The 15,234-nt window shown below is 48.3% G+C and overlaps 1 protein-coding gene across 1 annotated transcript in view; it reads right to left on the reverse strand.

The window, feature by feature from the left end:
- ACAN (aggrecan) overlaps positions 1-15,234 on the reverse strand; it is a 28,713-nt gene that overhangs the window by 11,279 nt on the left and 2,200 nt on the right. Inside the window, exons 3-12 of the mRNA XM_075100958.1 lie at positions 14,953-15,127; positions 14,271-14,398; positions 13,383-13,676; positions 10,809-11,321; positions 10,150-10,324; positions 9,592-9,719; positions 9,178-9,471; positions 8,821-9,015; positions 7,386-8,129; positions 4,332-7,277 (exon numbers count right to left, since the gene is read on the reverse strand). Of these exons, the coding sequence (XP_074957059.1) occupies positions 4,332-7,277; positions 7,386-8,129; positions 8,821-9,015; positions 9,178-9,471; positions 9,592-9,719; positions 10,150-10,324; positions 10,809-11,321; positions 13,383-13,676; positions 14,271-14,398; positions 14,953-15,127 (5,592 nt within the window). The remainder of the gene's footprint in view (positions 1-4,331; positions 7,278-7,385; positions 8,130-8,820; positions 9,016-9,177; positions 9,472-9,591; positions 9,720-10,149; positions 10,325-10,808; positions 11,322-13,382; positions 13,677-14,270; positions 14,399-14,952; positions 15,128-15,234) is intronic.

A 15,234-nucleotide genomic window follows, 5' to 3' on the forward strand; every position in this document is an offset into this window, starting at 1 on the left:
ACTGCCGATCTGTAGCTCAAACAGCAAAGAAAAACATTGGAGCAATTGTTGGGTGACTCCTACAAGAAAAGAACAGGAGGAGTTGTGGAAAACAGTTCTCTCACATATTAAGTAAAATGTTAGCATTGAACATCACATAGCCAGTTAGTGATTTACGACGAGTAATTAAAATAATTAACTACAATAATTAAATCAAAATGTCCATGGAGCAGAAGGGGCAGATATTGCTACAGCCTTAAAAAGCTATATTCATCTAGGGAACAGCAAATTTGCAGGAGAACCTGTTGATCTGCTGGGACCTTTGATTTGTCCAACACTGTCATGGAAGAGCTCAGGAAATTTGGACATCTCTGCCTCTAGAATAGTGTGTGTAGAAATCAACTGACATGTATATAACACTAGTCCAGGGCCGTAGGTTGCCTCTTCAGAGAAAGTTTTTAATTAAGCTAATAAACTTCTGATGCAAAATAGACAGTATATCTAGGAGACATCAGATCCTCTGGTCAGCCACAAATGGTCTGTGCTTTTCCTTGTCTCTCAGCCAGGACTGGTACCTCCATCTTGAGAGCATACTCTTAATTCCACATTAGGTAAAACATTATGAATCAAGTGAATGTTTTCTAGACTTGATCTTCTCTGGACCAATATAGCTCTATCCCTTGGACTTTCAAAGTGTGAAGAATGAGGAAAGCCCACCAAGATCTTTCCTCACTTGGATTCTAACCTTCTGCTGTGTTGGGCCCATACGCAGCAGAATTCCTCAACTTGTTTCACCAAAGGCAAGCAAAGCTTAACATAAATAGCTGCCATATTGGCACATTTATCTTTTTTCCCCCAACTTGAGTGATGTTTTTAAGTCATCAACTGGTCAGAGTGCTCCAAACCACAGCCTTTCACTGAAGCGCCGGCATGCTTTTTCAGCGAATAATTACTTGTCTTCAAATGTTACCAGAAGTAAAAAGACCCGCTGAGTTGGCAAAACTTTGGATGAAGAAGCCACGCCTATGGACAATTCTTCAAGCTTGTGGGGTGCCTGTCCTCACAGAGGAATCAAACTGCTGACTAAAGACATGTGCATGCATAGCCTTCAATTTGGTTAAATACTAAAAAATACTGGCACTCCAAGCGTTAATATTTGGTCTTCTGTGCTTCTGACTCTGGCTTTTAGACAGAAGTAGAGGCTACAGCAGAGCAGAAAAATATCATTCTTCTTAAATCACCCCACTAAAAAGACTTCTGTTTCTAACTGGAACCCTTCAACTACAGGACAAGAGGGCAACAGCCACATGCCTCTAAGCTCCTTCTGTAAGCTGAATTAACTTCACCTGTGCATTAAAGTTAGTCAAAATTAATTGCACTTAATGAACATCCATTACATCCTACGAAGTCTGAGCATGGCACAAGGCCGATCTTTTTGCAAGAGCTAAATCTCAAGATTGGGAATTTTCAGGTAAAAAGGCAACCACAACATGGGAAATGGCATTTTGGGTTCCAGCCTATGGTTCTTCTTTGTAGACTTTCCATGTTCACAATCCCCAGAGTACTGTAAAGAGTAACGACGCAAAACAGGAAATCTGCATTATTATTTCTCCTTTTTTTTTTCTTCTTTTGTCATCACTTTGCTCTAATTCTCTAGAAGTTCACCTCGTTGCGGGGGTGTTGTAAGTTCATAGTCAATACACTTGCTTGCCACCTGGATGAGCTTCCTTCAGACTCTGACCAGGACTGCATTTAACCCTATAGGGACACTGTAGTAAATAATCTTACCAGTAAAAAGAGAATTTTTACCCTAGAATATCTTCCTTGGTGGAAGCACCAGCCATGCACATGTACTGAAGCCCATGTAGCTTATAAAGAGCATACAATTAAACTTCATGCAGTCATCGCTTACCTTTCCCTGTCACCTGCTAAGAAACCCCAGCTGCTACATCGTCATCTCTGTGACTTGCAAATACACAACACATTCCAATTTCAGAACATTTTTCAAGCTTCTTCACACATGAGCTGCTGAACACATGGTTTTCTTTCAAAATACTTCACAAGAATGTTGGCTAACAAATGCTCCAAAGAATCTGGCAATCACCTTGTGGGTAATTTATAAAAAGAAAAAACCGTGAAATAAAACCATACTTTGGGGCCAATATTTATTTTAATTTTTTTTTTCAACTGAGCCTCACTGGCTAGTTTCCTTCCTTCCCCTCAACCCTGCCTTTGCTATCTTGTTTTTGTCTCCAGGCTTGGACATGGCAGTGGGCATGGCCCAAAAGCAGATCCCATTAGGTGCGCAAGGAGGGCTTTTGGGTGCGTAACCCCTGGAGCACCCTGCCAAGCCCTGGATGCTGTGCCAGGCTGGACCAGTGCTGTGGGAACAACTGCACTGACTTGTCCTCACCCACTCCTGCAGCACCTGCTGTGCAGCTGCTCAGCAGAGACAGACAGGACCTCACTGAACAAAGGTTTGTGATTACCTGTTTTCTCAGAGAGAGAGAAGTGACGCAGAGGGAAATGCAGTGACTCATTTGAAACACTTTGGGGATGGAAATGATGTTAGAAACCAGGCTGAGCTTCACAAAGCCCTGCACTTACAGACCCTTACTGAGTCAAAAGCTACCTACGTTGAATGGTGTAAATTAACCAAAAAGAAGCAGTTCAGGAGGTAATGTGGGAAGGGGGTGGAATTAATATTACTTTTGCTAGAAGGAACTCAGCAAATCTCTTTGCACATACATTTTGTACCATACTTAAGCAACATGTCCTACATGAATGTGTGGCCCATTGAGGACTGAGCATATGTATGACCTTCATAAAGCAGCACAAGCATTGATAGTTTTGCAATGGGACCTGTCCCCAGGAGCCACCAAAGTGAAACCAAGCCATGGCCAGGGATGTTGTGGAATATCCTATGTTAATGTGACTGGGCTCCTTCTTTGGCCAAGAAGCAGCCATGAGAAAGCACAACAGTGTCCCATTTCATTTTCTTTGCATTGCAGTATCCTAATGCCTCCATGGCAAGTGAATACTGCTCATCATAAAGCTAGCGAAGTGTCTTCACCATAAATGATTACTCAGATTTAAATATTGTATCTGTTACTGCTTGGCAGCAAGGGGTCCTACCAAAGGCAGAGAGGGAAAACACAACAAAAAGGGGCAGGGTGGAAGGAAGGGCATTTATCAGCAGAGCTGACAAAAGGTAGCAATGCTCTGAGCATCAGCTCACACATTTAGCCTGTTCTAGCTGCAGAGAGCAACATAAGACACAGACCAGAGGGCACCCACACCCTGTGCCAAAGGGATTGGAGCAATTTTCCCAATGCAAACATTGTGTTCAGCACAGATGATGCTGAGAGCAGAGATTTTTGTCCCCAGCTGGCTTGCTTTGCCTCTTACCCCTTGGCACTGCAAGGTCGCTGATGGCCAGCCTCCCACTGCAGAGCAAGTGCTATAAACACTCAGGGATATGGGCAGCAAGTCAACACATCATGGAAAGAGAAACAAAACAGGACAGACACTTGCAGCCTGTCTTATCCAGCTTCTCAGCTGCATCCACTAGCCAGGGTGGAAGTCTCTGGTGGGTGGAGATGTCTTTGCTCTTTTTTCCACAAGAGCAGAAAAAATTTGTTGTTTTCTTTAGGTTATAGCAATGGCTAAGAGCAATTTCAGAGTGGGGGTGAATGCCCTAGCACTTCCCCAGCTATGTCACACTCAGGAGCCTCATCACAGTGACTGTCAATGACCATTCACAAAATACTAATTTCTGAGTCCTCACCTCTGGCAGCACAGAGGGGAGAGCTCACCTATGACCCAGTGATCACTTGGGTACCCCAGGGGGCACAAGGGAGGCCCCCAACATGTTCCTGGCAGGTGCCAACTTCACCAGGCTGCTCACCATGGCTAGGGTGAGCCGTGTCCACCAGGAACAGCAATTCAGAAGAGTGAATGATGCATAGTGCTATGGTACAGCAGGGGAAGGTCAGATATGCATCTCCTGGTACTTCCCTTGAACTGGTCCTCTGCTGCTCTTCCCAGGGGCATGTAATTGCCATGGGCAGGCAGGAGGGAGGTCCAAGAGGCTCCTGGAGATATGGTTACGCCAGCTGGATAAGCATTACCTGCCCAAACGCAGACTATCAGTTGTTATGACAGAAGCTATTGAACACAACCTGTGGAAACCCCCACATATTTATGGCCTTCCACCACAGTAATATTTTGCTCAAGCCTGCTTCCGTGTTAATGTTCTCTGCTGTAGAAGCAGCAAAATGTGACAGCTATGCCTCCTCCCTCCCTTCCCCTCCATAACATGTTCCTTTCCGTATGAGAAGAAGACACGGTACCTTCTGTAGTGGGTCCTAATGTGTCTATTGCTTCTTGTGATGCTTGAGGCAGGACAGCAGTAGCGGTGGCCAGCAGATGGGGATTGTCTAGAACAACAGCTGTCTCTGTCTCTTGTCCTGACACCGCAGGCGGGGAAGACACTATTTCAAGCTGAGCCTCTTCAGGGTTCATGGGTCCCTGTGTTGGTTCAACATCTGGAGTACTGGTACTAATTACAACGTCTGGGACAGAGGTTTCCCCTGAAATGCCCGTGATCGAGTGTGTCACAGCTCCAGATGTTGTGTCAGGAACTTCCTTCTCATGAGCACCAGAGAGCTCACCACTGGCCAAAGATGTGGCAGCTGTTTCGATGTTACCAGCAGGCAAAGCGGATGCTTCTCCAATGGTTTTGGGGACTGTGGATGTTTCTATGCTAATCTCAGGAAATGCAGATGTTTCACCCCAGGTTTCTTGATTTGTGGATGTTTCTATTTTAATTTCAGGAAATGGAGAGGTTTCCCCACTTACTTCTTGAACTGTGGATGTTTCTATGCTAATTTCAGGATAGACAGATGTTTCACCCCTGGCTTCTTGCCTTGTTGGTGTTTCTATGCTAATCTCAGGGAATGCAGATGTTTCCCCACTGACTTCATGGACTGTAGAAGTTTCTATGCTAATCTCAGGAAAGGCAGAGATTTCACCTCGGGCTTCTTGACTTGTGGATGTTTCTATTCGAATTTCAGGAAATGCAGATGTTTCCCCATTGAGTTCGTGGACTGTCGAAGTTTCTATGTTGATTTCGGGAAATGCAGATGTTTCCCCACTGGTTTCATGGACTGTTGATGTTTCTATGCTAAGTTCAGGATAGCCAGATGTTTCACCCCTGGCTTCTTGATTTGTGGATGTTTCTATTCTAATTTCAGGAAATGCAGATGTTTCTCCACTGATTTCGTGGACTGTTGAAGTTTCTATGCTAATTTCAGGAAATGCAGATGTTTCCCCACTGATTTCGTGAACCGTTGAAGTTTCTATGCTAATTTCAGGAAAGGCAGAGGTTTCCCCACTGATTTCGTGGACCGTTGAAGTTTCTATGCTAATTTCAGGAAAGGCAGAGGTTTCCCCACTGATTTCGTGGACTGTTGAAGTTTCTATGCTAATTTCAGGAAAGGCAGATCCTTCCCCACTGATTTCGTGGACCGTTGAAGTTTCTATGCTGATTTCGGGAAATGTAGATCCTTCCCCACTGGTTTCATGGACTGTTGATGTTTCTATGCTAATTTCAGGATAGCCAGATGTTTCACCCCTAGCTTCTTGATTTGTGGATGTTTCTATTCTAATTTCAGGAAATGCAGAACTATCACCACTGATTTCGTGGACTGTTGAAGTTTCTATGCTAATTTCAGGAAATGCAGATGTTTCCCCACTGATTTCGTGAACCGTTGAAGTTTCTATGCTGATTTCCGGAAAGGCAGAGGCTTCCCCACTGGTTTCATGGACTGTTGATGTTTCTATGCTAAGTTCAGGATAGCCAGATGTTTCACCCCTGGCTTCCTGACTTGTGAACGTTTCTATTCTAATTTCAGGAAATGCAGATGTTTCCCCACTGATTTCTTGTGTTGTGGATGTTTCTGTGCTACTTTCAGGAAATGCAGAGGTTTCCCCGCTTACTTCTTGAACTGTGGATGTTCCTATGCTAAGTTCAGGAGAGCCAGATGTTTCACCCCTGGCTTCTTGACTTGTGGATGTTTCTCTGATAATTTCAGGAAATGCAGATGTTTCCCCACTGATTTCTTGAATTGTTGATGTTTCTGTGGTAAATTCAGGAAATGCAGATGTCTCTCCACTGATTTCATGAATAGTGGATGTTTCTACACTAGTTTCTGGAAATGTGGATGTTTCCCCACTAATTTCATAAGCTGTTGATGTTTCTATACCACTTTCTGGCAATGCAGGACTTTCCCCACTTAGTTCACCAGATGAAGAGGCCGCACCACTTGGCTCAAAACTGTAGGGAAATGTGACGGCTGTTTCCCCACCCAGTTCCTGCGATACTGTTGGTCTTGTCACAACTTCTACTAAATCAGAAGTAACTAAAGTGACTTCTGGAAGACCTGAGGCCTCCCCACTGATATCAGTCACTGCTGAAGATTGTCCACTTAGATCTGTGGCTCCAGAGATGTCTCCACTGATGTATGGGATCCCGGATGGCTGTCCACTGAAGTCTCCTGTCCCTGAAGGAAACCCACTAGTCCCCACAGCTCCAGATCCTTCTCCAGATAGTCCTCTGTCTCCAGAAGGAAATCCACTGATTTCTATCATCTCAGATGGCCCTTCTCCCACCTCTTGTGCAACCGACATCTGTGTTACAACTTCTACCAAAGTGGTATCCACAAGAGAGACTGTGGGAAAGCCAGAGGCAAGTCCACTTTCCTCTCCAGACAGTAGACCACTGGTGACATCGACTCCAGAGACTTCTCCACTGCTGTCAATCACTCCACTTGGGTGTCCGCTCATCTCGAGCACTCCAGAAACACTCCCACCAAAGTCTACATGCCCAGAAGGCTCACCACTGACATCTAAACTTCCAGACACTGTGCCTGATGAGTCTTCACCTCCTGAAGGCAATCCACTGATTTCCAAAATCTCTTTTGCTTCTGCTTCTGTAATTGAGGGGGTTGTAGTCACTTCCTCCAAACTGGCATCTACAAAGGTAATGCCTGAGGTCTCACCACTTCCATCGACACCAGAAGTAAGGCCACTTAGGTCCACCAGGCCACTGACCTCATGTGTTCCTGATGGTTCTCCACTGACATCCAGTCCTGAGGGCAACCCACTGAGCTCAGGCCCTCCAGAGGGCTCCCCACTGAGCTCGGGCACCCCAGAGGGCTCCCCACTGAGCTCAGACCCTCCAGAGGGCTCCCCACTGAGCTCGGGCACCCCAGAGGGCTCCCCACTGAGCTCAAGCCCTCCAGAGGGCTCCCCACTGAGCTCGGGCCCTCCAGAGGGCTCCCCACTGAGCTCGGGCACCCCAGAGGGCTCCCCACTGAGCTCAGGCCCTCCAGAGGGCTCCCCACTGAGCTCGGGCACCCCAGAGGGCTCTCCACTGAGCTCGGGCCCTCCAGAGGGCTCCCCACGGAGCTCAGGTCCTGAGGGTAACCCTTGGGCTCTGCCACTGGTGTCCCACTCAGTAGATGGGAACCCTGAAAGATCTCCTTCACCGCTGACACTGATTGATCCTTTTCCTTCCTCCTGCCATCCTGGCACGGTTGTGACAACTTCCACCAATGTGGTATCCACAAGAGAGACCGTAGGAAAACCAGAGGTGAGTCCACTTTCCTCTCCAGATGACACACCAGTGACTAGCTCAGTGCCAGAGATTTCTCCACTAAATCCAGAAGGCAGCCCACTGCTTTCCACTCCAGATGGCATTCCACTAATTTCTGGTATCCTCGAAGTAGACACCGATATATCTTCCTCTGCAGAAGTTAAGCCACTGATGTCAACAATGCCAGAAGGCACCCCACTCAGGTCCCCTGAGGGTAGCCCACTTTCTCCAGGTAGAAAGCCACTGGTATGCAGGTCTACTGATGGTAATCCACTTTCTCCAACCCCTGAGTGTTCTCCACTAAGTTCAAAAACTCCAGAAGTCAGTTCTTCACTTGTATCCGGGACTCCAGATATCCATCCGGATGCTGAAGATTCACCACTGACTTGATGTTCTCCAGATTCAGTCACGTACCCTGACACTTTGCTGATGGAAGCATCAGTACTTGTTTCCTCTGGTATTACAGTAACTGGAGGAAAAGCAGATGGACTCACTGGAAAAGAAAGGGCAAACAGAGAGAGAGAGAAAAATAATTTACTAAATTGTTTTAAAGAAGCTTTTAACAATTTCCTCATCGATCTTATCCCCAAACTGATATCCTTGGGATAAAGGCACAAAGTGCTTGCAGACATCATTTGGTTCCTTCAAATTTGCTAATGAACATTATATCTTAAACAACTGTAAATTATATATCTCTGGGAAACTGACAGAATATATACTCTTCTGACACGGGACAATGGCAACAGTGACTCCAATTGCCAAGTGTTAAAATCAAGCTACTGCTTCCTCTGAGCTAACGTGGAAGAGAAAAATGTTGGTGCTGCTCTGACCATGCTGCAACTCTGCCCTCCCTGGAAGACATGGTCTGAGATCTGTTTCTAGTGTTCCTTCCCCATGCTGAGTCCACAACATCTTTTGTAAGGTGCTATGGCAATGCTGTGTGTGCTGGTCTGCAGGATGGCTGGTCATTTAGTTCAGTCCAAAGCAAAAGTTTAATAATATACACGTGTAGCTCCTCCTGTGGTACCTGTATGCACAGCCTTAGACCTTGCTAATATGGTGATAATTGTCTGGATTTAGAGGGAACCTCTTTCAGCAAAGACACAACCCATTTATTCTGGGAGTGTCCCAGCCCTACAAGACCAGCCAAATGTGACCCAGGAGGTAGGGAAGCTCTGACACACCTGAAAGCAGCGTCATATCTGTTGGAAAGACCTCTGTCCCCCAGGCTGTCTGATTCTCAGGTTGAGTGGCAAACTCCGTCTCCACGGTTGCCTCCTCCCCAGAGGGTACCCCTTCCACTCCAGGAATCACTTGGGTTGCCAGCACATCTTCTTCAAAGAATGAGGTGAACCCCTCCTCCTCCACAGGTGGCAGAGCTGGAACAAAAAGGTATTGGAGCGAGTTTCCAAAAATTCACAGTCCAAGATGCCGATGAAGTGCTTCGCCCAAACTGGCACCCCGAAGTGCCCAACCTCCCTCGTGAAATCCCTTTCCCTGAGGAGATTGGTCTACACACCCTACAAGGGGTGGGAGGGTACCTCTGAAGCAGAAGGCGTGATGCCGGGACAGTGGGTCAGGAAAACCCGTCTGGTTGTAGTGCTGGTAGACGGTTCTCACACCAGGTGCGTCCCCCCCGCAGGCGGGACGGGGGGTCACGATGGGATAGCGGAGGCTGCCGTCTGCTAACCAGCCAGCATAGCATCTGTCCAGGCCCTGTTTCCAGGCAGCGTGGAGTTGGCCAACAGAAGCCAGTGTGGCATTTTGGCTCTTGCAGTACTGCTGAGCTTCTGGGAAGGTGAACTGTTCTGGCTGGGTTGCAAAGAACACCTCACCTGAGGGATGGGAGAGAAAACAGGTGTGAGTTCCTGCACCCCATCCACACACACACAGACGTGGAGGTCTGAAGCACATATTTGCTCCACAGCCATGCCAGAGGAAGGTGGAAATCATACCCTTGAGCCTATCAATGTAGCAATACACATCGTAGGTCTCTGAGGCCGGGCGCATGCCGTACGACCGCACACCTGGTGAGCCCTCTTTATCTCCTACGCAGTTACTTCGGGGATTCACAATGGGATACCTACCAAAAGAAGAAGAGAAGTAGTAACCCAAGGTCAGCCCTGGACTGAAGAACCTTGGAGTTATCCAGCTACTGTACTTGGGGGCAGGACATGAACTCTTCACCCTTAGAGGGGCTCAAATCCCCCAGCGTGACTTGGAAACAAATTTAATCTGCACTTACAACTAGGGGCAATGACTACAAACTTTCCTCCACTTTTCCTACATGTCAGTACTCTGTGGAGCTCACCGCTGCAGGATATATGCACAGGTTAGGAAAGAGGCAGGACAGGTTTATTGGCCACTAGATATCATGACCTGGAGACAACCTTAGGTCAGGAAAGCTCTAGATGCTGATGAGCAGAGCAGCAGGCCAGACCAGAGGTAAGCCCCAGTTTCATGGCTGAATAGTAATTTTGAGAGCTGTCTTCCCCAAGTCAATATAGTTTTACCTGACTGTCTGGTCCCGCAGCCAGCCTGCATCACACTGGTCAAAGCCAGCCTCGTAGGCAGCCTGGAGCTGTTCGGGAGTGGCGATAACTGCATTGTTCTCCAGGCAGGCATGCTGGGCTTCGACAAAGGAGAAGGCATATCTGCTGGTGGCAGCACGGTAGTGAAACACCACACCTGGGGGAAGAGAAGCCGTGGTGAGAGAGCAGATATGAGACCCCCCCCTCCACCAGCAAGGGTCTTCCCAACAACACTGCAAAGACTGGTGCCTGTCAAACCCACTTTGATGGAGACGACTGATTCATCGAGCTCCGCTGCCATCGAGGGTGATGTTCTGGGGACCTCTTTAGCCCTCCTCTAGGATTTTCCTACCTTGACTTTCCCCTTTGCTGGAGCCAGATGCGCAAGGAAGTGCAGAATGTGACCATGGCACAGCCAGCTGAGCCCTTTTCAGTACATGATGGGGTGGCCCACAGCCTCCTCCTCACCCCTTCTGTCCTACTGTAGTGGAGGCACTCAACATGTCCCTGACCCCAAACAGGCATGTACACCTCTAGGGTCCTGGATGCCCACTTCAATGTCAGAAGCTCAGCCTGTTTTCAGCTGAATGGTTACCTCTAGGAGAAACATCTTCAGGCTTCTCAGACTCCTGGTGACTTACCTGTGGGGGAGACGGGCTGCTTGGGGAGGAGACCAACATCGGGGGCTGCTGTCATTCGCACGAGCTGATCTTCCACTGTGAACACTGAAGTAGACTCTAGTCCTGGTGTGGTAGTCACCCCCATGGCCTCTTCCACTGAGCTCACCTCTGCCATTTCAGTGGTGATGGCAGTGCCTAAGGCTATGGTGGTGACTCCTTCAGGTACAGCCCACACCCTTGTGACATCCCCCCCGGTCACGTTCTTCTCCTCTGGGGCAGCTGTCTCTACTGTGACACCGGTGGCGAAGAGTTCGGGCAGGACGGTGAAGCCTTCATAGAGCTCAGTGACGGTGGGTGTGATCTCAATGGGCTCCAGGGTGGCAATGCTGCCGCGGGCCTCCTCCTCCGTGGCATTGCGTGGCAGAGGTAGCTCCACTTCGGTCTGGGTGACAGTCTGGACAGTGAAGGCGCTGCCCAGCTCGCTCCCCGTCTCATCGATGAACTGCCCTGGGACTAGAGTCTCAACGTCATCCCCTGCACCAGGAGACAAAGCAGCAATCAGAGAGGACATGGTCAGTCTAGCAAGGTTTACTGTGCTGGTGCTGCCTCTGAGAAGAAGCTGGATGTTTGCTGGCTCTGAAAGGAGCAGGGAAATCATGACGGTCTGGTAAAAGAAATGGTTTTCCTTCCTCTACAATGGCTCTCTACAACAGCCCAACATGGAGGGTACCACGGCTGGCAAATCAGAGAGGGCTTTCCCTGCTCTTCTCCCAGCTCTCCTTCACGGGAATACCTTGCCCATATCCAAGTCTGCACTGACCTCTAGTGCCTGCTATAAGGAATTTAAGGTGGCCGGAGGGAAATAGGGGAACTTAGATAACCTCCACAGCAGCTCTGAGCAGTGGGAGAAAGGCAACTGGATCCTCACACCCACTGCATGAAGTATCACCAGGATCACTATCTCCTTCTGCTCTGCCCAGGGGACAGCTTAAGAGCTCATCACCTATAAGCATGCTAACCCCATCACCCAGACAGCCAGGGCCACTTGCTGTACCAAATGCATTCAAACAACTCTGACCTTTCCCCTCCCAAATCACTTTTCTGCCAAAGTCACATCCCTGGGGTGTAGGAGAACATGCTTAACATGCATGCTCAGCCTACAGCAAGGATGGTGGTTTAAAGCGCAGCATAAAACAGAAATGGGCAGGTGTGGGAGGGCTGGGACATCTTGGATACGCAGGAAGGCAGGTCTCGGCTGGGGAGGGAGAGGCAATGAGACACTGTCAGGCTTTTCTCCTAATACTGCTGTCCCTGCTCTATTTATTTCCAATTGCATTTTCCTGCTAGTTCATTTCAGCCAGTAGCTCTCAAGCCTCAAGGGATTCAGAGAATTAGAGATGCTCAGACAAGGGCTGGCTGTACTCAGCAGTTTCAGATGCATACTCTGAGATAACCAGAAGGCTGGGCTTGGTGGACCATTTAGCTTGGCCATGTAGCTGGATAACTCCAAGAGGTATTACAGGGCCTCCTGACACACTGACCATGCATGCTATCTGGGAACAACAGGTCTGTATCAAAGGGATTTCAAAACATATTTTAAGATACTGTTATTATTTTTTTAGAGATGGCAATCCTATTTGAATGTTAGCCCCTGGTTGCCCTGAATCTTATCATACTTACAAATATCTGAAGAGTAGGTGTCAGGACGATGGGACTGGACTCTTTTCGGCGATGCCCAGCAACAGGACAAGGGGCAATGGGCACAATGTGGAACACAGGAAGTTCCACTCAAACATGAGAAAAAACTTCTTTCCTGTGCGGGTGCCAGAGCAGGGGCACAGGCTGCCCAGGGAGGGTATGGAGTCTCCTTCCCTGGAGACATTCAAAACCCACCTGGACGCGTTCCTGTGCCCCCTGCTCTGGGTGTGCCTGCTCAAGCAGGGGGTCGGAAAAGATGATCTCCAGAGGTCCCTTCCAACCCCTGCCATTCTGTGACTCTGTGATTCTGTGAATAGACCATATACTACTGTGCTTTGCCCCCTTCTTGCTGCAGGGAGAAGAGTACCATTAGAAGAAAGGGGGAGTAGCTGGGATGTTCTCCACCTCCTAGGTACAATTTTGCCCCATTTCTGATTGCTGGAGACTGCTGTAGTCTCTGATTTATGCCAGCATGGGAACTCAGGCATGCATCTGTACCACATCACATACACATCTTCAGGATGAGCTCTGTTATCTTTTTCATTCTTTTCCATTTGCAGCATTCAAAGTCTTGTACATGAAGCACCTGAGCTCTGCTCCATGTCTCCTGGAGAGCTACCAAAGCTGGAAGGTGTGGGAAGACCGGAGAGAGGAGGGCTGTGTAACACCCACCTCCTCAAAGCCCCCTGTAGAGGGCAGGCATCCGTGATCTTTCTGGACTCTGCTTCCTACCTGACTATGAATGAGGGACTAAGTCCTTTGCTAAACCCTCTAAACCCTCTTCCCCTGCCTGCTTTTTTTTTTTTTGTTTTAAAAAAGGTTAGCTCTGGCCAGTGAGCTCCTGCTTGCTGATATGTAGAGACGCATTGCTTAGTCCCACAGCCCTGGTGTACTCACCACTGTAGCAGATGGCATCGTAGTGAGAGTCAGGGTGAGGGTACCCTGTTTGGTTGACATACAGGTACACTGTCCGCACGCCCACCAGGTTTCCTCCGCAGTTGGGCCGTGCTCTGGAAATGGGGTAGCGGACACTGCGATCGGCCAGCCAGCCTGCACTGCACATGTCCATGCCATCCTTCCAGGCTAAGTACAGCTCTCCCGTGGTGGCCAAACGGGCTCCCAAACTGTGGCATTTTTCAAAAGCTTCTTGGAAGGTGAACTTCTCAGGGGCGGTGGCATAGAAGACTTTACCTGCAATCACACCATCCATTGTCACAGGAATTGGCTGTAGAATTTAATCCCAGTTCCCTTTTCTTTCCCTTCCCATTCCTCAGAGTCTGGCTAAGATGCAAAGTCCTGTGTATTACAGCTGAACTGCAACTCCATGTTCGTGACTGTCTATAAAGTTGTCTTACAGACCGAATACAGACTGGAGCAAAACATACCAAACTAGATGGAGCCACAGGGCAAGAAGAATATAAAAGACAATTTCAGTTCTGATGTGCTGAATATTTCAATGGATCCTTGTCATAAGCATAGGTAATGAACAACTCCAATTGTCACACCCTCAAAAAGATGACCAGAGACATGCAGGATGGCATGGCCTCTGGTGGACATTAGATGGACTCCACCCTCTCTACTGCACTAGTCATTTGACATTAAAATTAGCCAAGATCTAACCAAGAGACTGTTGAGAACTTCTGGCCTTGCTGGGGTAGGTACTTTTCCATCTTTAACCTGTCTTGCCTCTAGGCCCTTTGCCTCTGTATTTACTGTTGTCTGGTCTAGGCATGAGCAGAGCTTTGGTTGCTTCTGCATCTAGTAACAATAAAAGCCCCAAATCACCTTGCATTTGCTCTGCATAACAGTAAACATCATAGGTTTCATCTGGCTCTCGGACACCGTAGGTCCTCACTCCTGGAAATTCATCCTTGTCGCCATAGCAGCGCTCCCGGGGCCAGTGAATGGGGTACCTGGGGGAGAGAGGGTGCATAAGGAGTGAGGGGGCAGGATGCTGGCAGCTGCAGTGAGGCTGGGAAAGAGATACAGAGCACTGTGCATTGTGATTATTTATGGCTTTTCCTGGGTTATGGGAAAGGGGAAAGGTGATCTGTTATCCTGCCCTCCCTCTGATGGTCCTGAGCACAGCAGGTCCCTGGAAGCACTGGCCAAAGACATCAGGCCCAGGTGCGTCCTCAGTGGGGGATGCACAGCTAAGTACGGTTGAGCCACACTTGTACATCTTAGCATAGCATCTGTTTTGTTCACAGATGGTGAAGGGTCAGGATTAAGCCACTGCCCACTCAGCTGTCACCACCAGCTGAGGAGGACAGTGGTCACTCTGCTTTCCTACTACAGATTCTCTCCTGGCAGAGAATGGCTTGCAACCCACCACCTCCCTCTACACACCAGCAATTACAACAGCTGCTATTTAGCAACTGTTTCTCAATGTTTTCAGTTGGTGGCTTCATTACAGAAGTCCTAACAACCCTGCTGTGGCTTTCCTTTCCCCACGACTGTTCATTACCTGACAGTCTGATCAGCCAGCCAACCAGCATCACACTGCTCGTACCCATCCTCATAGGCAGCCTGCAGCTGCTCAGGAGTAGCAATGACAGCACTGTTCTGGATACAGGCCTGCTTTGCTTTTTCAAAGTTCAAGGTGTACCTTGTGGAGATTGCTCTGTAGTGGAATACGATGCCTGGAAAACACAATGGCCATCACTCACGCATCTGCTGGAGAGGAACCAGCTGCTTTCCTTCCAAAGAAGTTAAGGATTCAAAGAACAGATACTGCACGTCAACCAGA

The sequence above is a fragment of the Phalacrocorax aristotelis genome, chromosome 7, assembly GCF_949628215.1.
Source record: "Phalacrocorax aristotelis chromosome 7, bGulAri2.1, whole genome shotgun sequence".
Lineage (NCBI taxonomy): Eukaryota > Metazoa > Chordata > Aves > Suliformes > Phalacrocoracidae > Phalacrocorax > Phalacrocorax aristotelis.